At 57.4% G+C, this 20,209-nt stretch overlaps 1 protein-coding gene and 1 long non-coding RNA gene across 7 annotated transcripts in view; one reads left to right on the top strand and one right to left on the bottom strand.

Moving 5' to 3' along the window:
* The window catches only part of Col13a1 (collagen type XIII alpha 1 chain), a 145,963-nt gene that overhangs the window by 81,571 nt on the left and 44,183 nt on the right, over positions 1-20,209 (top strand). For all 6 annotated transcript variants that reach the window (XM_046419650.2, XM_046419654.2, XM_046419651.2 and 3 more), the window contains 10 exons: positions 97-132; positions 820-846; positions 1,615-1,641; positions 5,959-5,985; positions 6,083-6,109; positions 6,737-6,763; positions 9,813-9,878; positions 13,589-13,696; positions 15,921-15,947; positions 16,709-16,744. In XM_046419650.2, the coding sequence (XP_046275606.1) occupies positions 97-132; positions 820-846; positions 1,615-1,641; positions 5,959-5,985; positions 6,083-6,109; positions 6,737-6,763; positions 9,813-9,878; positions 13,589-13,696; positions 15,921-15,947; positions 16,709-16,744 (408 nt within the window). The remainder of the gene's footprint in view (positions 1-96; positions 133-819; positions 847-1,614; positions 1,642-5,958; positions 5,986-6,082; positions 6,110-6,736; positions 6,764-9,812; positions 9,879-13,588; positions 13,697-15,920; positions 15,948-16,708; positions 16,745-20,209) is intronic.
* LOC124075984 (uncharacterized) lies at positions 2,915-7,022 on the bottom strand. Its single transcript, XR_006846226.2, has 3 exons — positions 6,826-7,022; positions 5,938-6,173; positions 2,915-3,279 (listed from the first exon to the last, which is right to left on the bottom strand). It is a non-coding gene; the product is annotated as an uncharacterized LOC124075984 (long non-coding RNA).

Below are 20,209 nucleotides of genomic sequence, written 5' to 3'. Positions count from 1 at the left end.
TGAATGTGTCCCACACGGGCGCCGAGGGATGGGCGCCCGGGGGAGCTGGCCTGTCCTCCTCTGCTGCCCACCCTCATGTGCTCCTGTTCTTTCCAGGGCCAGCCAGGCACGCGAGGCTTTCCTGGATTCCCGGTGAGTGAGGAGGCTGAGGGGGCCGGGGGCCGGGGGCTCCGGCTGGGTTAAACCCCTCCACTGAGGTGGCCCGACGCTGCCCTTTCCCTTCCAGACCCTGGCCGTTAGGACCCGCCTCGGCTGCCTTTCCCAGACACTGGCCGGGGGAGTAGCTCAGGGCTTGGCTCCCCTACACAAATAAAGGGGCCGTAGGGCAGGAGGGGAAGTCGCAAGCTGGAAACCCCAGCGGGACCCTGGACCTGGACAGGAGACCCTGAGAGGAGGCCCACCAGGGTGGCCCTGTGGGTGCCCTTGACTGCTGCCCAGGGGGCCCGAGGCAGGTTCTGAGAGGCAGGACCAGGGGAGCAGCTAGTGCCCTTTTCCTGGGGCCCTCTGCTGAGCCACGCCTGGTGTCCACTCTCTACTTGGGGTAAGAAGTCTTTGGTATCAGTGACAAAGTCACCCACTTGGTTCCACTGGCAGGCAGCACCCATTCCCTTTGGAGAAGGTGCTGTTCTTCTTGCCCCCCTCTTAGGATGGGACAGGAGGCCTGGGCTTACTCACGGTCACAGAACCAGCAAGGGGTCAGCAGGGCTGGGCCCGCGACTCGACAGGAGCAGAGGCTTCACGCCCACCCGCGGCACCGGGCTGGCCCCTGGCAGGAGGCCTGGGGTGCTCCGTCTTTACATCTGTTTTTTCTGCTTTCAGGGTCCCATTGGGCTGGACGGCAAGCCGGTAAGTGGGCCCGCTCAGGCTGGGGGTTGCTCCCCGCCCACCAGGGTCCAGCTCACTAACCCTGGGTCTCACTCCCCCTGCAAGACCCTGACTCTTTGGAAGGTGATTTTGGAAATTATGGGCTGGAAGTGTGGCTGGTGGAGGGGGAGGAGGGGCTATTCCAATGAGCACCCCCACCCCAGTGACTTCCCCAGAGCACAAGGCCCTGTGGCCACGCTGGCCACGCCCAGAATGTGGGGACTCTGCAGTGCCTGGAAGGGGCCTGACCAAGGCAAGAGGCAGCGGAGGTGGAGGAGTGGACAGGTCCACAGTCTAATCCTGAAAGGCCGGCCACCGTCAGGCCCTGGCCCCGGCCCCTGCACCAGCAAGGAGCTCACGCAGAATTGCAGTCTCCCTCCCCAGCCAAGGCCCCCCAACTTAAGGTGGGAATCCGGCCACTCGCCCTGCAGGCCAACAAGCACGTGCTGCCTGGAGACCCCTGGTGGTCATGTCTACTCACCCCCAGGACCAGACACCCCACAGCCAGAGACCAGCCCCACCTCTGCCCGCCTCTGAAGAGCAGGCAGTTGCTAGTAAGGCCCAGAGAAGGCCAGGTGGGAATGACCTTGCTGGTGGACTGGGTGGCCCAGCCAGCGATGGAGTGACCAGATGAGACAGGAAAGAAGCCAGCAGCATGTTGAGGATGGGTAGCCGTCGGGGGAGGGGGTGGGGGGGTCGTCTACCTGGCAAACAGTGTAGCTGCCACTCACTCCTCCCTTCTCCTTCCAGGGCCATCCCGGACCAAAAGGGGACACGGTAAGACCCCAGCTTTCTTGCCTTCTGAGATGGGTTGGAGGGTCATTCTGGGCTCACTGCCCAGAAAAGGTACTGTGGTAGTGACTGCCCCTCACAGGTCACACCCCAGCCATGCACACCAAAAGCCCTGGATCCTCATGGCATGCAGGGGGACAGGTGAGTGAGGCTCTGCCACCCAAGACAAGAACCACCCAGGGGGGCAGCAGGGGGCAGGGGAGTCAGTACCTCACTCCACATTCCCAAGCTGCACCCATGGCTCTTGAGGACAAGCCGACATGGGCACTCCCATTGCAGCTGTCCTTGGAGGTGGCCAGGGACATTTGTACTTAGCCTGATTCCCCTCTCCCACTGCGGGCATTTGTACTTAGCCTGATTCCCCTCTCCCTGTGCAGGCATGTGTACTTAGCCTTATTCCCCTCTCCAACTGCAGGCTGTGCCCTGAGTTGCCCCAGCTGGGCACAGAGGAGAAGCAGACTTCGGCCCCACCTCCCTCCTGACCCTTCCACCTTGTGCAGAACATTTAAAAGGAATCCAGGGATACCCACTCCCAGTGAGTGGCCAGTTCTCAGCAGAGACTGACAGGCCATTGGGAGCAAGTGGGACACCCTGGGCCAGCGTGCCTTCCTGCCTCCCAAGTTTTGCCTCCCGCTCCACTGGCTGGTGGCAGGGTTAGACTCTGTGTGGGTGGTGGGGGCGAGAGCAGGTGTCAGGCTCCCCCATCCTGGCAGCCAGGGTCTGATTCCCCCCTTGCTCCACATGCCGGTGACCCAGACACTGCCAGGTCACTGAGACAGGCAGATCATCCTGTGAATGCAAAGGGAGATGGAGAAGTGCTACTAAGACTCCGGGGGTCAGTCCCAGCTGGGCGACCATAGCAATGGGCTCCTTCCAGGCCTCCCCATCCTCTGGATTCAGATTCAGTTTGCTGTGTGAGCCGCACCGCCCTGAATTCTTCACATGTTCATTGTTGGATGAATATCATAGAGTTACCTACCCAAGCCAGCTACGCCATTTATGTGGTCCATCAATAGCTGGGTGCCACGGCACACACCTGTAATCCCAGCTACTCAGGAGGCTGAGGCAGGAGGATCACAAGTTCAAGAACAGTCTCGCAACTTAGCAAGACCCTGTCTCAAAATAGAATTAAAGAGCCTGAGGATGTAGCTCAGTGGTAGAATGTCCCTGGGTTCAATCTCTAGTACCACAAAACAAAACAAAAGTCACAAACAAATGTGTGCTCCATTATTGACCGAAACATCATTAATGCGGCACATGACTGTATTATCTAATTTATTTCTCAGTGGGAACCTGTGTTCCAGGTCCCATTAGTATCCCCTTTGACAGTTGTAGAAATGGAGACTCAGAGAGTTGAAGTAACTAGCCTGAAGTCACACAGCCAAGAAACATCCAAAACAGGATCCGAACCTAGTTCTCAAACCTTTCCTTCTCCCCTCATGGCCTCCCCACTGTTTTGTTCCCCTCTCTCTCCACCTGCCTTCCCACCTCCTGCCTTCCCCCTCCTGCCTCCCCTTGGTGCCTTTTCATTGAGCATATAAAGTATGCTGGGCACTGCAGTCGGTGCTAGGGATGGAGACAGGAGCCAGAGAGACGCTGTCCTTGCCGTCTTGGAGACACAGCCTAGTGAAGGAGACAAACAGTTAAATAATCCCTCATGCAATCAGCAAATCGCCTTGCAAAACGAGCTATAAAAAGTCAACCCCAATACCCTGAGAAACCTCTGTGTAACTGAACCTCCCTAGCTGAGGATCTGAGACAGCTCTCCTGAGAAGGAGATTTCTGAACTGGGGCTGAAGAATGAGGATTTCACCAAGAGAAAATAGAAAAAGGGATGGAAAGGAACAGTCTGGGTGTGGGAGAACAGCATATGCAAAGGCCCTGAGGCACGGAGTCCTCAAAATTTCAACAGAATGAGCGGAAGGACAGCGAGGCATGGAGTGGGAAAGCAGGACTGGAAGTCAGGGCCCCTAGCACCCTTCCCCCCATCATGGCACCAGGCATCCCTCCCTGCTCCTACTTGTCCTCAAGCACACACACACATGCAGGACACAACAGAGGCCAAAGCAGCAGTAAACTTCCATGACACCGTTGTCGTTGTGGTGAAGCAGCAGGGGTTTGGTTGTTGGGGGTTTGGAGTGCCAACCCCTTTAGCCCTCTGCCCCACCTCCTTCCCCTTCCTAGCAGCCTGACACTAACATAAGGTAGCCGGTGACACCTGGAAAGTGATAATTAACTGTCATCACTAGTCACTGTTCTGGAGTCCTCACGATAGCTCATATTCCCCACTTGAGGGGAAAATTAAGGCACAGAGTGATTAAGTGTGTTGCCCTGAGGCCACACAGCTTTAAATACCAGAGCTAAGATTCAGACCCGTGTCATGGGGTCCTACCCAGGTGCCTTCCTTGTCCGTTAAGGGTCAGAGCTGACTTGGGAGAAAGGGCAGGGCCCTCCCATGCCCCTGAGCCAGTCCAGTATGACAGACCCCTGGCCTGCGCCATCGTCACCCATAGACCCACAGGGCACAGAGCCATTAGACCCCAGCCATTAACTGGCCACTGCTGTCTCGCAGGATTGTCTCCATCTTGTCACCCAACCATCTCCAGCTTGCTCCTCAGGGGACAGGTTCCCCCTCTGGGCACCCCACACTGGGCATGGGGCGCACGTAATCTATACTCTCACCTGTCAAAAGGAGGTCACCTCTGCCCCACCCACCTCACCAGAGCCCCGAGAACCTCAGGTCAGGTGTGGAGGGGTGTCCTTGTGCATCCTGCAAGGGGGGTGTGAACGGCATCTGGATCCCAGGCCCAGGAGCCACACGGGCTGTGCGCAGACCATAGACCCTAAACCCAAGCTGACCCCACCTGGGAGAAGGTGGCCAGGTCATCTGTGGTCTGGCCCGTGGTCCTGTCAGTTGAAGCATCCTCTGCTGAACTTGATACTAGCCAGCCAGGTGGGCTGGGGGTGCTGGGGATGGTCCCGAGGGCCCTTCCTCCTCCTGGGGCCTCCTGAAGTTTCCCACTTTGGAGATTGATCCAGTTGCAAGTTGGGAGCAAGAGACAAGCTCTTCCTGGCACCCTGAGGCCACCCACCCAGATGGCATAAAGCTCAGGGCCCCAAAAATATTGGAGCAGCAGTAAGCTGGGCTCAGTGGCACATGCCTGTAATCCCAGTGGCTTGGGAGGCTGAGACAGGAGGATGGCAAGTTCAAAGCCAGCCTCAGCAATGGTAAGGCGCTAAGCAACTCAGTGAGACCCTGTTTCTAAATAAAATGCAAACTAGGGCTGGGGATGTGGCTCAATGATTGAGTGCCTCTGAGTCCCATCTCTGGACCCATCCCCCCTAAAAGACTAGAGCATAAGGTAGGACCTCCCAGGCCCCCAGGTCAGGGGCTAGAGGGACTTCGGGACCTGGGAGGGTGTCCTGCTGTGGTTGCAGCCAAACCTAGAAGCCCTCCCTCCTGAGGTCCCGCCAGTCCCAAGAGGAGTGGAGTGGGAACACGGGACCTCTGTGGTCAGACAGGGCTGGGCTCCCTCCCTGGCACTGCCCTTCCCTGAGCTGCCAACCCCCTTCTTGGCGCCTTGGCAACCCTTCCTCTTGGGCCATGCCAGTTGAACTTGGCACACCCGGGAGCCCGCCTCACAGGGACCGCCCACAGCCCAGGACGTCTTTGTCAACCCCTCTGTCCACACAACAGCTGTGTGGCCTCCTCGATGCAGGGGACCCCCAGAGCGAAACCCCAGGACCTCTTCAAGGAACGCAGGGCTTTCCCGACCCTGAATTTGACAAGATGCCCTGAAGGTCACCCTGAGACCCCTTGTGTTCCTCCGTGGAGCACAGAACATGGCTCAGGCTAGGTGCCAACCCCAGCCTCCACGGTTCCAAGGTTTCTCCAGAGCCCCAGGGTCTGCAGCACTGGCCCAGCCAGCCGCCCTGTGCCCTGAAGCCCTTCTGGCTCAGTGGCAGAAGGCAGGACATTCAGTGTGTCTTGGAGCTCAGAGTGTGGGACGCAGGACCCCAGAACACCAGCAGGCGCAGGAGCCACTCCCCTTGGGGATCCCGCGAGACACTCGTGGTTGGAGGAACGGCTGAAGGGTGGCATCTGTGGGGACAGGGCCCACCTGGTCATGCACACACCACCTTGAACAGGTCAGGCACAGGGGGACGTGGCTGACAGGCCAGCCTCCAGGACCCCAGGACCCTTGGGGGAAAACACCCAGAACCATCCCAAGCCCACCCAGCCGTGGTTCTCGGGCCCACTCCACCCCCCCGACCGCTGACCTGTGTGTTTCCTCTCCACAGGGCCTGGCGGGTCCCCGAGGACAGCCGGTGGGTACCTCCTCTTCCCAGTTTCCGGCAGAGAGGTTTGGGGCCCCTTTATCCTGGACTTTGACCCCCTAACTCTCTCGTTTCTGTCTCTTTGCAGGGACCCCCAGGACAGAAAGGAGAAAAGGTGGGCACAGGGTCGAGTGTGGGGGTGGCTCCTAGGACGTCCTTCCCACGTGGCTTCCTGACAGCTGGCGAGGGGTCGCCGTGGTCATTTTCAAACTTGAGTTAGATGGACAGGGACCAGGAGAGCCCTGGGGCCCCAGAGCACGTGAGGACAGGAAGGGAGGTGGATGGTGGCATTCCCTTCTTGGGCCGAGGGCGCCTGCTCTGACCCTGGCCCTTTTCAGCTCCTTTCTCTGCCCCTCCCGCCTGCCACACCACGGTGTGCCCTGACCCTTGAGCCTTCAGGGTTACGAGGTACCGATTTGTACACCACTGGTACTCTCGGCCCAGAGAAGGTGTCCTCTGCCTTGGGGCCTGCCATCAGGACTGGTGGGTGGTCACTCCCAGCTCTGCAGGAGGTGTGCTGCGTAATCCCACCCTGTGCTCCCTGGGGCGATTTTCCAACAGCTCTGAGGGGTTTGTCCCTGATGGCAGCCAGGGACAAGGTCTCAGAGGGCTCAGACCAGGGCCTGGACAACAGGCCTCGTGGGTAGAGAGAAGCTTGGTGTGTCCATTGGTCTTGGGGGCCCTGAGGATCAGGCCCCGCAACAAGGACCTAATCACCCCTTTCCTTCCCTCTCCTCTCCAGGGTCAGTGTGGCGAGTACCCACACCGGGTAAGTGAGCCCCCAACTGGGTAGGGCCCTTTGATCCCTCCCTGAGGCACAGTCCCACTAACCTCCTCTCTCCAGAGTCCGAGGCACCCCAGGGCCTGGGGGACAGGAGGCCACAGCCCACGTCACTCAGCAGGAGAAGAGAGGCATGGGGTGGTGGTGTGCTGAGTCAGCCCAGCTGACCGTCCAGGGGACGGGGATCATTGTGTGTGTTTGCGTGGGACTGACTCCAAGTGTCTTGGTCCATCTGTCCTTCTGTCTGCTGACTGGGTGGAGTCTCCCGAACGTTCTGGAACTCCAGCTGCCTGCCCCTCACCCTCTCTCTGCGCCACGTGACTCGCGTGGTCTGTCAAACCCCGCCCACGTCGAGAGCAAGTGTGTGCCCGCGAGAGTGTCCATGTGTGACAGCCTTCCCTGGACAAATATGTGGGGCTTTGGGTTGGTCATTGCTTCATGTGACCCAAACCTGGAGGAGCAGAGATCATGGGGAACTTACCCGTTCAGGGATCGAGTCTCTGCTTGGCCTATGGGGGACAGAGGGAGCCCTCTTCTGGAACATGGGGGTTTCCAGGCTGAGATGGCTCCTCCCCCACCGCTACCTGGGGCTGCTCCATCCCAAAATACAGGACCCAAAAGGCCACTGTGGGCCCACAGGAAGTCCTCATTGTGCACCAACAACAGGCACTGTGCTGGGGACAGGAGAGGACAGGCTGTGCTGGGCTCCCTCCAGCAGGGCCCAGAGGGCCAGCAGCAGAGCCTGTGCATGGGCAGCAAGTACAGAGAGGATGAGCCTGAGTGGGTGGCCACCTCCTCTGTCGTGGGCTCATGGTGCCCACAGACGAACATGTGGCTCCCCTTGGTAACCACCACTTCCAGGCAGTGCTGGGGTGGGGGACTTAGGGGATGGAGATAGGCACAGACCAGGCTCGGGGTGGCCCCAACTCCGGAAGGCCCTGGGAGGGCCCGGCTGGCAGGGGCTCCCTCTGCCCAGCCACTTGGTTGGCAGGAAGGCGTGCATGCCTGTCTCTGACCTCTGTGTCCCTGGGCCAGAGAGAGGCCACAGTGGGCCTGGACTGTGAGAGGCAGGGTTAGGTCTGAGGCCGTGGCTGGGCAGGGCCTGGGATGGGGGACCCGAGCCGGCAGCAGTGCAGACAGAGCTGTGTGGCGTGGGCTCCCGGGGCGCAGGGCCTGGTGTTCCCGCCTGATACACAATAACAGAAGGGCAGCTGGGTTGATTTGAAATGATGGACTCACGGGATTGCTATGTTACCCGGGAGAAAGACAGCATCCCCCGGCCCAGGGACAGCTCGCCGGAGACACTCAGGCAGTGTGTCATTGGCCCTGAAGGAACGCTTGGGGAAGGAGAGGACGGACCCTCTGCCCCTCAGCCCAACACAAGGAGAGGGAAGAGAGCAGTGATGGAAGGTTCCAGAAGTGCCCTGGCCACAGAGAGCAGCCAAGCATAGCCTTAGTGCTGAGGCAGTCTGGGGAGGGAAGTGATTTGGGCACCCTGTTGATGGACAGAGCACGCTGACTTAGAAGAGGGCGGGATGCAGGGCTTCTGACAGCCCGCTGACTTCCACGTGGGCCTCGGGCATGGCGGGGTGGCCGGCCTCATGGAGAGCCAGGCTGGGTTGCTGGAGTCAGGGTTCTCCCTCTCCCTCTACCCATCACCCTGTCTCTGCCGCCTTCGTCCCCCAACCAGGAGAACCCGAGCAGCCCCCCAGCGGCTCTGCGCTCCAACCAGATAATTACCCTGAAGGTTGGTAGTCCTGGAAGGTCTCTGGCCCCTCTCTGCCGAGAGGCTTCCTGGACACCAAGCCCAACATGGCACACCGCCGGCCCCCGTAGCAGGAGGGGTAGGGCCCTGTGAGTGGCAGCCGCCTGTGGTGGTGACCTGGAGGGACCCCTCCGTGGGGCTTCCAGTTCCTCAGCTGGGCACCTTATTGGCACAAATGCCTCCTGGTTCTTAAGGTTCCTTGCAGGAGCCTCCCCTTAAAGTGCTTTTGAAAACAAGCGGTTGATTCCGCACCATCTTGGCACATGGATTCTAACTGCTTCCTAAAGCCATGGGTCACTCGGCATTCAATGCACAGAGGGACAGGAAGCAGCAAAAATTTTCAGAAATAAAAATCACATTAAGGAACCAGACCTGGTGGCGCACACCCGAATTCCTAGCTACTTGGGAGGCTAAAGCAGGAGGTCACAAACTCGAGGCCAGCCTTGGCAACTTAGACCTTGTCTCAAAATAAAATAAAATTAAAAGGGTGGGTGAAAGGGCTGGTGCTGTCGCTCTGTGGCAGGGCTCTTGCCTAGCAGGAGTCAGGCCTGGTTTTTCAGTCCCCAGTAAAAAAAAAAAAATGCAAATTGCCTGTTCCCCCCTAAAAAGTGGTTGACCACTCCGGAGACCTCTTTACCCAGCCTGTTTTCCAAACCTGCCAGCCCCAGCGGGAGACCTCAGCAGCACTTAGCATGTGCCCACGCGCACCACACCCTGGGCCGGCGCAGCCCAGGACCCCGCTTGACATCCTCCTCAGAGTAGCTGACCTCAGCCTTTCTCGTCCTACCAAAAAAGATCCCAAAGGAGGCCGCGCACCAGCTTGACTTCAAGTACCAATTTAGCTGGTCTGTGGCTTTTAAGCCAGAGCCTCCGAGTCTGCAGTGGTCAGCGTCTGTCCACTGAGCAGGGATGGGCAGGGCTGGCCGTGCCATGTTGGGCCATGTGTCAGGTGGCCGCTGCATGGCCAAGGAGAGCCACTCCCCGATGCTCGGGGCTGCTGGCCAGAGCCCCAAGCTCCACCCTGGAGGCCAAGGTAGGGTGCAGACTGAGGGCCACTCCTCCTTTGAGGGACAGCTGTGCCATCTAAGGGCCAGCTGAGAGTGCCCGTCCATGTCTGCCCTCCAGTCCCCAAGCTCACGCTAACCTCTCTTCTCTCTTCCTCTCCTACGACCCTCTTGGCCACTCTGCCCTCCTGGTGACTTTCGGCATCGTTCTGAATACCTGCGACCTTTGGCCTTTGCCCTCTGGCCTTCACCTCATCTCTCTCCTCAGCTGCTGCCTCTCCTCAATTCCGTGCGCCTGGCTCCACCCCCCGTCATAAAAAGGCGGACCTTCCAGGTAGACACCTTCTGCTTGCCAACCTGCACGAGGGACTCAGCCACTCTCTGGGCCCCACAGGCAGGCTGGGGCTGTGGACCAAGCCAGAACCTGGCTCTAAGATGGTTAAACTTAATCAGACAGACATGGACCCTGATACCATAGACATGAGCACGCGCACGCCCAGGCCCTAGAGAACCGCGATTTCCACCAGACCGTCACCACTCGGCCACCAGCCAGGCTGTCACTGCAGCCAGGGACTGTGCTATCCATTGTTCGGGCCTGATTTTATGTAATTCTCTCAACAGTTTTAGGAATTAGGCATAGAGGTGAAGTAGGTGAAGCCAAGTCACACAGAGCAGGGACCCGCCCAGGTTCTCTGCCCGTGAATAGCTGTATGATTTTAAGCAAGTGCCTTCTGGGCCCTCTCTGGGCCTCAGCTTCTCATCTGTAGAATAAGAATAATAACAGTGTCTACTTCACAGGGCTCTTGTTGTACATGAGGAAAGGTGGAAATAGTTCCTGGCACATAGTTCCTGGAAATAGTTCCTAGCTGTTGTTGTTACTGTTACTCATATTTGGAAACAAGGAAATTGAAGCTCAGAGAAGAGAGTTGATTGACCCAAAGATACACGCACAGTGAGAGGGAGAATTGGAACCGGCAGCCAGGTCTTTGAACCCACATCCAGGGCTCTCAGTCAGACCTACTTAGAAATGCTGATTGCTCAGCATCTGGTCACCTGTAACCTGAGTGTGAGGAGTGAGGGCTTTGGCAGAGGGAATACAGCCCACAACCACTAGGTGTGATCATTGTGAGCAGCTACTTCCTTCTTCCTGCCTTGCTAACCTAGGAGCTTGGGATGGGGAAAAAAGCAATTTCTCCCCTGCTCTCCAAAAGGTCACAGCTTAATTCCAGGTCAGGGAGCCCAGGGCTGCTCACCTTGCCCCTCACTGTCCTTACACTGCACAGGGAGTGCCCCAAGTCCTGGGCGTGGCAGGACTCTGAGCAGCCCTCTGGAAGCTCGGATGCCCAGGCCCCTGACCGGCCCAGGCTGAACAATCACTCCCACAAACAGCTAAAAATACAGAGGGACGCACCACGCACACCCTACCCAAGGCCCAAGGCTGCGTATCACGTTACCCGGCCAAATCCTCCAGAGCCTCCACGCGCTCCAGCGCTTACCCAGCAGGGCAGCTCAGAGGCAGCTGGCGGCCCAGAGCAGCCCCAGGCCCGCCCCACCGCCCCCAGCCCTGCCGTGCCAGACCCCACTGCAGGGGAGCCCCTCCTCCGGGCCCCACACACGGCCCCTCATGGCCTGGGCGGGGTGGGCTGCTCTTTGTGGCGCCCTTGCTGGGGTCAGGCGTTGGCGGGAGCACTCTGTGCAGATCATCTCAGTCACCCCAGCTCAGCCACCAGGCGGGGGGCAGGTACCATGCTTATCACCCCCACTCGGCTGAGGAAGACGCCGAGGGCCCAGGATTCCATCCCGGCCACCACAGGTTGCTTTTCCAGAGCAAGGGGTGGCTGAGCCAGAACCTTCTATGTGCCCTGACCTGGTTCCCAAAGCAGGAGAGAAGAGGGGCCCCTCTGCTTCCTGCTCTGGACTCTGCCAGGGGAATGGGGTTTCTATGCGGCTGGCCATCCTGGGCTATGAAAAGCTGGTCCATTTCCTATCGATAAACCAATATCGATTCTACAGGCTCTGCAAGTCGGCCCGAGATGAGTTGAGAGAGGAAATTTTACATAAGCTCTGATGTGCTTAGCAGATGGTGCTGGAGGTCATTTCCAAAGTGCAGAGAATTGGAAGGAGAGCCCATCTTGACAGGGCTTGTTTCAGTGGAAAGGAGAGAGCCTGGGCTTCGGATCGGGGGTCCTGGCTTCACCTAGAATTCTCCGCGTGACCTCAGTGAGGGGGCTCAACTTCTCTGAGCCTCGGTTTTTCTCTTCTGTGAAGTGGAATTGGCAATGGAAGATTCTAGAATTTCACAGTCAGAAAGGACCTCTGGGACTTGATTCAGATCGAGCCTTCCCTGCCCAGTGAATTATCCTTCAAAAATGTAGGAACATTCTGGAGAATCTAAGGCAGAGGAGGGGTGTGGAGGATCCTGAGGGTGACTGAGGACTCCAGGGCCTTCGTCGGGTTTCATCTGGTTGGAAAGGAAGCTACAGTGGTCCCTCTGGAAGGCCAAATGTAGTGAAGCCTCTCTGGGTTCAGGAGAGACACGGTCCCCTAGGACCCATCAGCAACCCACATGAAGCTGGGCAGGGCCAGGGCGATCCCTGAAGTGATTTCCACACGCAGCAGCTTCCACCTCCACCATGGACACCCGGAGCCCTTACAGTGGCTTCTCGGGGTTTGGCAGGATGGGGCCAGGCCCCGGAGCCTGGCTGCTGGCTGCATCCTCTGCCCTAGGACCTTCTAACTGTCAGCCTGTGCAGCCATTGTGGCCAAATCTCCCACCTCCAGCTCCCAGGTCACCAGCTCCTGTCTAGAGTCACTATGTCCCTCGTGGAGTCCACAGCAGGACTCTTTGGCTCCCCTCTTCCCACAGAAAAGCAGGAGAGCCAGGGGGTCCTCTGGGGTCACACTGAACAGGGAGGGTGGCCTGGAACTCCAGCCTCCTGTGCCCCCCTGTGTCCAGGAGCTCTCCCGCCACCAGTCATTCTGTCTAGAGGGACGGTTCCTCCCTGAAACAGCTGAGCCCCAATCCTCCCTGCAGAGGTCTTTTATAAAACGATGTCATGGCCCAGGACAAGGTCTAGGATGGCTGGCTTGCCCCCAACCCCAGATCTGAGTCACATGGACCAGGCTCTGGCCTGCTGATGAGGGAATGCAATGTCACCCTGGCCTTCCTGGGCTCTCAGCACATCCTAGGGACAGGCCTGGAGGGCTCAGTGCAGTTGGGTCAGAAATGGGGCGGGTCGAGAGACTAGAACTCACAATTCCATATGGGTGTGACGTCCTGGACAGCTTCAAAGGCTTTTCAACCAAGCCAAGGGCTGCAAACCTCTGAGGTCAGGCAGATCTGGTGGTGACAGAAGCAAGCCACAGGCAAGAAGGGGTAGGGAGGGCAGGGACCACCCGACCAGAACACTCCTGTCCCACCTGAATGAGGTGGCTGTTCCAGGATGCAGGGATGTGGGTCCAGGGTTGCCAGGGCTCCCGGATTCTTTTGTATCAGATGCCACCAATCCAAATTGGTCACATAAAGTCTCCTGTTGAATTAAACAAGAAGCCAAACAGAATCCCAAGGCCTCCGACCTAAGGGCCTCCTTGACCATCTGGAGCTGACCTTCAACAAGGGCTAAGACCTGAGGCAGGAGAGAGGCTGGGCTCAGCGAGAGAGGGTGGCAGAGGGAGGCCTGGATGGCAGACCACCTGGGCTGGACTCTGGACATCCAGCCAGCCTAGGAGCCGGTGGGGGCTGTGTCACTGTCTACCGCTACCCCACACAGGGCTCTGCCTGAGGACCCACTGCTCTGTGCAGCCAAGTTCTCTCTGAAGCCCCACCGCTTGGGGACCTCATGTCTTCACCCTCTTCTCGCTGCCATCAGCCCCTGCATGCAGTCACCAGCACCACAGCGTCATCACCATCACGCCACCGTCTCCCCCACTGTCACCTTCCCAACAGAGCCCATGTGGGGCCTCACTGGGTGCATGGTCCTGGGGTGGGAACCGGTCCTTCTCTCCAGGGATCCTCTCTCTAACTTTCATCTCAATAAACCTCAGGGCGAACAGGGCCAGGCTGGCATCCAAGGCCCACCCGGGCCACCAGGCCCCCCTGGACCAAGTGGACCTCTGGGACACCCAGGACCGCCAGGGCCCATGGGGCCACCTGTAAGTATCCTTCCCCTGTCTCCTTCAACATTCAGCCCAAGAACTCTCTGGAAACCTCCGAACCTTGAATAGCCAAAGCGAACCTGAGTTCCCTCTGTAAAACCGAAGCACCCTGGCAAGGCTGCTGGACGTGGGTGGCCGTGTGAGGAGCTGCCCTTCAGGGGCACTCCCCTGTTGCCCTCCAGCTCTGCAAACACACCTGCTGGGTTCATGTCCATGTGTCGCCTTCCTGTAGGGAGACCACTAATCGGCTTCCCCTTTCCCAGCCTCAGCAGAGAGCAACTTGGAGAGAAAATCTCCCAGGGCCACTTTTGATGGCTGTCCCAGACCCCTGGGCTCAGGAAAACCAAGTCAGAGGCAGTGGTTCTGAAAGGCTACGAGGGGGCATGAACACGCTTTCCACAGTGTGTGTTTCCCACTCTGGGCCCCCTGCCAGCCACTTAGAGGGACCAGCCTCCGGCCTGAGAATTGGCAGGGCCTCCACTAGGAGAGGTCCAGGGGGCAACAGAGACCCCTTTCCAAGTGATGGTCAAACCCAGTGGCCACCAACTTGCCCACGTTCAAGCCATGGCCAAGATCCTCCTCCTCCTCAGCCCATTAGCACAACAGAGCCGCTGGGCAGGACAACTGGGCATGTGTCTGGACTTCTTCAGAGAAGAAGGGAGAGGACCGAGTCTATATTTTCAGAGGGATGGGGCTAAGGCAAAATCAGCTTCCCTTTTAATAATGTTTTTCCTGTGGGTTGAAAAAAAAAGTTTTCTCTCTTATGACAAAGTTATCATGCATTCATTGTGAAAAAAATAGCAACATAATGAGGGATTGTTTTAAATGGCCTCTTTCCCCACATTAGAGTTCACCCTGTTAACATTTGGGGGAGTCCTTCCTTACCAGCCATAAACAGGGTCCAGGTTGGTAATGTTCTAAATCCCTGAACAGTTGGCATGTGAAGTTTTTCACTTCATGTCATGAAGCTGGGCTGTATCAGAAGAGAGTCCCTCATGATATCGATTTCGGGGCTGCTGGGCTATTTATAACTTAGCGAATGAGTCCCCTTGTGCAATCTATATCCTGGAACAAATGTTTGTGCACATCTCTGAGGGTGTCTCTGAGGTAGATCTAAGAGGTGGAACCACGGGTCCGGTGTCCCAGACAAATGGCTTCCACTGTGTCTGGCCACATTGAGATCAGCCAGGTTTGAGTCTGAGCCCCTCAGCTCCCTCCTGGGCTGATCCTGAAGCTCAGTGTTGGGTCCCTCTGGGCTGGGGGACACTCTGTTTCGAAGGCCATTACCACAGTATGAAAGTCAGGGTTACTAGAAGCTGGCTCCCCTGCTCTGCTCGGCCCCAGCTCAGATTTTAAATCTTTCTGTAACTTCTCCCCATGACCCCAGAGAGGGAGATTAGTCTAACGTCCACCAGTCTTTACATGGGAAAATGGAAAACCGGGAAGGAAGTGCATTTAGAAGATTAAACCAAACCAAGCCAAGAAAACCAAAGTGCTCAAAATCCCCCTCTCTGCTGACCACCGCTCTCCCGCTCAACACAGGAGCTCCCCTCCGAGGAACCAAGCCAGGTGGTTTTCTTTGTTAGGTTGTTTATAAGGAACAAACCAGAAGGCAAGTTTTTAAAACCAACTGAAACAGGCCAGACCTAGGCATCGTGGTTTCCTGCGGCCCACGCTTGCTGCCCAGACCTACGCCCGAGACCGAGATGGAGCCAGCCTCCCCTGGCCTCTCCCTTTGGCTTCCAAAGGCCCCTGGTCCCACCCCACCTGACCACAGACAGCTGCTGTGGTCACAGCACCCTGGGCAGAGGGAGACAGCGGGCTCCTCTGAAGGTGGGCAGGGCCAGGGCAAAACTGAGGCCCTGCTGGGTAAGGTTGGTTTTCCAGGGAGGGATCCCAATTAGGAGGCGGGTGGGTGAGGACCTAGACCACACCACATGGTCAATTTAGCATGAGGTCACTGACCTAGTTTCCAGGGGCTGAGCCCAGCAGAGTTGCCCACGGCGCCCATGTGGTTCCAAAAAGGGACACAAGCCTGCTGTCCCCAAGTGCCCTCCACAGGTTCCAGATGTTCTTCTGGGTGCTCTAGAACGGTTCTCTGCATACCTGTTCTCTCGTGATGGCTGTCAGGAGCCGCTCTGGCGCAGCCTGCACCATAAACCCACCTCACCTCGCTTACCTGTGGAAACCACCCCCACTCACCTATTTCTTGCTTCCACAGGGCTTACCTGGGCCTCCTGGACCGAAGGTGAGAGTCCTCCTGGGTGGCGCATCAAACAGGTGGGAGGGTTCCCTGCGGGAGGGGGCTGAGGAAGGAGCTAAGAGACCAGCCAGCTTGGCTCATTTCCAAAGCCCCACCGTCCCTGTAGGAGCTGCTCCGGTTCCTGCCCGTCTTGCCCCTCTGCAGGTTCAGGCCTGAGCTGCAGCCGCCATAGGAAGTTTATGTTCTAAGAGACTCAAGGCAGATTCCCGCGACACCATCACAATATCCCAATAAAATAGTGTCCGCAAGGTTTCAGAGCTGGAAGCCACCTTGGAGTCATCTGGTCTCTTATTAAACCTTGCACAGAAGCGCACAATGTCAAAGAGACCCTCCCTTTGAAGCTGAGGACTCTGAGGCTCTGGGGACAAGGACACTGATTTCACCCTTCCATTTTATGAATGTGGGAGCTGAGCACCCTGGGAAAAGTGGCTCGTCCACCTTCCACAGAGTCGTTGGTGGAGCCAGAACTGACCATCAGGGGTCCTGAGTCCCTGACAAGCTGGCCCTTCCCAGAGTGCCTCAGCCAAAGGGGGCTGTGTTGAAGAGCAGAAGAGTCTCCAAGGACTCTTGTCCCAGGGGCGGCTGGAGGTGGCTGTGTGTGTTTCCCACTCTGGGCCCCCTGCCAGCTACTAGGGACCCCTAGAGATTTGGAGTTGTTGGGAGGAAGGGAAGTGGTATTGTGGGGGAGCAGTGCTGGCCGTTTTGGCATTGGGAAAGTCACCTGATGGCTGTCTCTTTCTTCCCAGGGAGACCCGGGGATCCAGGGCTACCATGGCCGGAAGGTAAGAAGGAGGGGAGAACCCTAGCCCTGGGCAGCCATGAGGGGCCCCACAGAGCCCACAGAGCTGGGCTCGGTTATGCACAAGTACATTAGATATGTACCACCCCGTGTGAGCTTCGCATCACTTGTGAGGTTGCCTGAGCAGGGTTCAGTGTTTCCACTGGGGAAAGGACAGGGGCAGAGGCAGGAGGGCTCTGGGCCTGGCATACCTCAGGCCCAGGAGAATCCCTTGTGCCCACCTGGGCAGCCATGTCTGGACTGGCCCCATGGGGGTCTGATCAGTAGAAGGAAGATTACAGGACCCTCCCTGGGTCGAGCTCCATGCTGAGCTTGGGGACCATGGATGGGGACCACCCTGCTTTCTGGCAGCTACCAGATCAGGAGACAGAAGCATTCCTGTACCAACAGCCCTGGTGTAACAATATGGTACCTCACAAGGTGCTTGTGCATACAGGGGTCAGGGGGATGCAGGTAAGGAGGGGTTCCAGAAGTGCCCTGGGAGAAGACAACCAAGAACTCAACTCTGATGAGTGGGGACCTGTGTCACTCAGCTATTGCCACGTAACAATCCATTCCACATGTCCGACTTAAAACAAATATTTATTCCACATGATCTATGCATTGGTGACCTGGGAGTTCGGCTGGTCTCACCTGGGCTTGCTCATGGGGTTGCTTATCAGATGATAGCTGGAGGGCCAAGACGGCCTCATCCTTGTGTCTGATGGTTGATGCTAGCTGGGGGCCTCGGCTCTCTTCCCTGTGGCCTTTGTCCTCCAGTTACACGGGCTTCCTTACACCAGGGCAGGCCCCGGACAGCATTCAAAATGAGCAGCTCTTGGGACACAGGCACTTTCCCAAAACCTGCTGACGTCACATTTTTTAATGCCCTAAAAGTCAAAGCAAGTTACATGACTAAGTCACGTGCCTCAGCATAGGAAGGACCTTGGTCTCCACTGCTTGATCAGACGTGTAGCAGAGCATCTGTGGTCATTTTCAGTCCACTCCTGCCATCCTTTCAGCCTGCCAGTTTGAAGGGAGAGGTTATTTTAGACAGGAAACAATTCAAGCACAGGCCCAAGAGCAGTCGTGACGGTGACTGTAAGAGCATAGTCACTACTTACTGAGCCCCTGCTACACTCCCCACACCATCCTTCCACCTGGTCTGTTTCTAATCCTATCGGCCTGGCGTGGCCCTGCTTCTGTTTAGTAGGTGGGGAAACTGAGGCTCGCGTCATGGCTTGGAAGAAGCAGAGCAAGGATTCAAGTCCAGATTGGGGTTCTTCCAGTCTCACCTGCTGCTAGGAGCTCATCCCTGCCCTCCTGCCCCCGGATGGGAAGCTTCCAAAGCCTTCCAGGAGGAAAAAAGAGGCAGGATGGAGAGGCACCAGGAGGAGGAAGGCATGTTGGAAGGGGAGGACCCATTCAACCATGAAACACACTCCTCACTCCTGCAATCAATAGGGCAGCTGCCATCGCCACGTTGTTTTATGGGTGCTCGGCGGGTGAAATGCTGAGGCCTGAGAGATCTTTAATTAGTTTTGCATAAACTGAGAAACTTGTAGTATGTCAGGAAGTGGAAATTATAGCTCCCACAGTTGCCTCTATCCACTCATGCAGACTCACAAAATTTACTGCCTCCTGGTGCAGCTCAGGGTTGGTTTTCCCATTAGAAGCCAGATCAGCTCTCTCAAGCTGTGAAGGGGCTGAGGGGATGGAAGAGGGTCCCCAGGGGTCATGGCGATGCCCTTAGCTGGCATCATACCATGTTGGGTGCCTGCATCTGCTACAAACCAGAATTCTGGTTCCTCCAAAAAGGAGGCATACCTCAGGCCCAGGAGAATCCCTTGTGCTCACGTGGGCAGCCATGTCTGGACTGGCCCCATGGGGGTCTGATCAGTAGAAGAAAGATTACAGGACCCTACCTGGGTAGAGCTCCATGCTGAGCTTGGGGACCATGGATGGGGACCACCCTGCTTTCTGTTGTTCTTGTCTCTTGTTCTGGGGATGCAGAGGCCCCAGCTGAGGCTAGGTGTCCTGACGCTAGAGCACCTGGGCCCGGGAGTATGGCCATCCTAAGTGCAGACTGTAGCAAGAATCCTTCAACTCTGGCTGCATTGAATTTGCAGAGAAAACAGGGTAGTTCAGGGCAGCTCCTGGCCCCAAGAAGCCAAGAGGCTAGCTCTGGGGATAGAAGGAGGCTCCTTCAAGCATCACTTGCTGAGGGTGGGGGCAGGTGACTAGGGAAGAGCAAATAGCTAGGGGCAACCCTCCGGGAAGAGCAATCCCAGCTCCACCAGAGGAGCCTCCCAACGCCAAGGTCCTTGGGACAGAGTGGGGGAGGGAAGGCAGGTGGGTAGGGGGCTCCCTTCCTGGGTTGTTCAAGTGGAAGGTGGGTAACGCTGGTCTGGGTTGTGTTCAGATGGGAGACTGGGTTAAAAGCCCTCCCAGTTCAGGGAAGCCATGGCTTGCTGGGGACAGATTGGCTGCACATTGCCAGAAGGAGCAGCTCCTAGCTTTGTGGGGAGACTTGGGCTCCTTCTGCCTGTGTCCAAGTCTTTTAAACCCACATGCAGAGCTGTCAGAAGCATCAGCACTCTCAGGACTCACAGGAAAGAGGAGAAGGCCCTCCTCTCCGTGCTGGACTCTCGCCTCCCTCCCTTCTTTCTCTGCCAGACCACCAGGCTCTGCTCTTCCACCCCGGCTTCTTCTCTTGCAGTGTGGAGAGGCTGGGGACGTGGCCCCCCTCCCTGCTTCTCTGGATCCCTGGAAGGCTCCTGCAGTCCTACAGGCTGGTGGCTCCCAGCCCAGGACAACAGCAGAGGGTCCCACTCCCAAGGATGTGGGGGCACTCCTCAGCCCCACGGGGATTGGTAGGTGTCTTGACCCTAGTGATTGCCACGTCTACACGGAAATTTGCTTCCCCTCAGAATCCCGAGATGAAGAGTTTTTTTGTTTTGTTTCTCTCTCTCTCTCTCTTTTTTAATCGTTGATGCCCAAGACAAGTTTGCAATACTTCGCGTCTCTGGGTTAGCCAGAGTTCAATCATAGGCTGCCTCACTTGGTCCTGTTGCCCAGTGGTTAGAGCTCCTCCTCCCATTGTATAGATAAGATGTTCAGAGAGGTTAGCCCTTGGCCCAAGGTCGTACAGCTAATGTACAGCATGCTGGGATGAGAAGCCACATCTCTTGAATCCACGCCTGATGGCAGCCTTAGACCACCCTCCCCGTGGTTTCCCTGGGATGGGGAGGCTGATCACCTGAACTCCCTCCCTGAGACCAGCAGCCCTCCCCTCCCTCTCTTTTCCCTTGGAAGAGCTCAGGTAGGAGGCTGAAGGGGGCGTGGTCACACCTGCTTGAAAGCTGCGTTTGCTCCCCCCCACCACCCCAGGGAGGAGCTGGAGCCCGTGGGTGGGAATAGGGCTGAGACAGAGACCATGTGACTGCCCCTTGCTGTCAGGGCATGAGGG

The sequence above is a fragment of the Marmota monax genome, unplaced genomic scaffold, assembly GCF_021218885.2.
Source record: "Marmota monax isolate L192 unplaced genomic scaffold, Marmota_monax_Labrador192_F-V1.1 WCK01_AAM20220418_F8-fsc00019, whole genome shotgun sequence".
NCBI lineage: Eukaryota > Metazoa > Chordata > Mammalia > Rodentia > Sciuridae > Marmota > Marmota monax.
The sequence above is the reverse complement of the archived record's forward strand: the minus strand, read 5'-3'. Positions and strand labels throughout refer to the sequence as shown.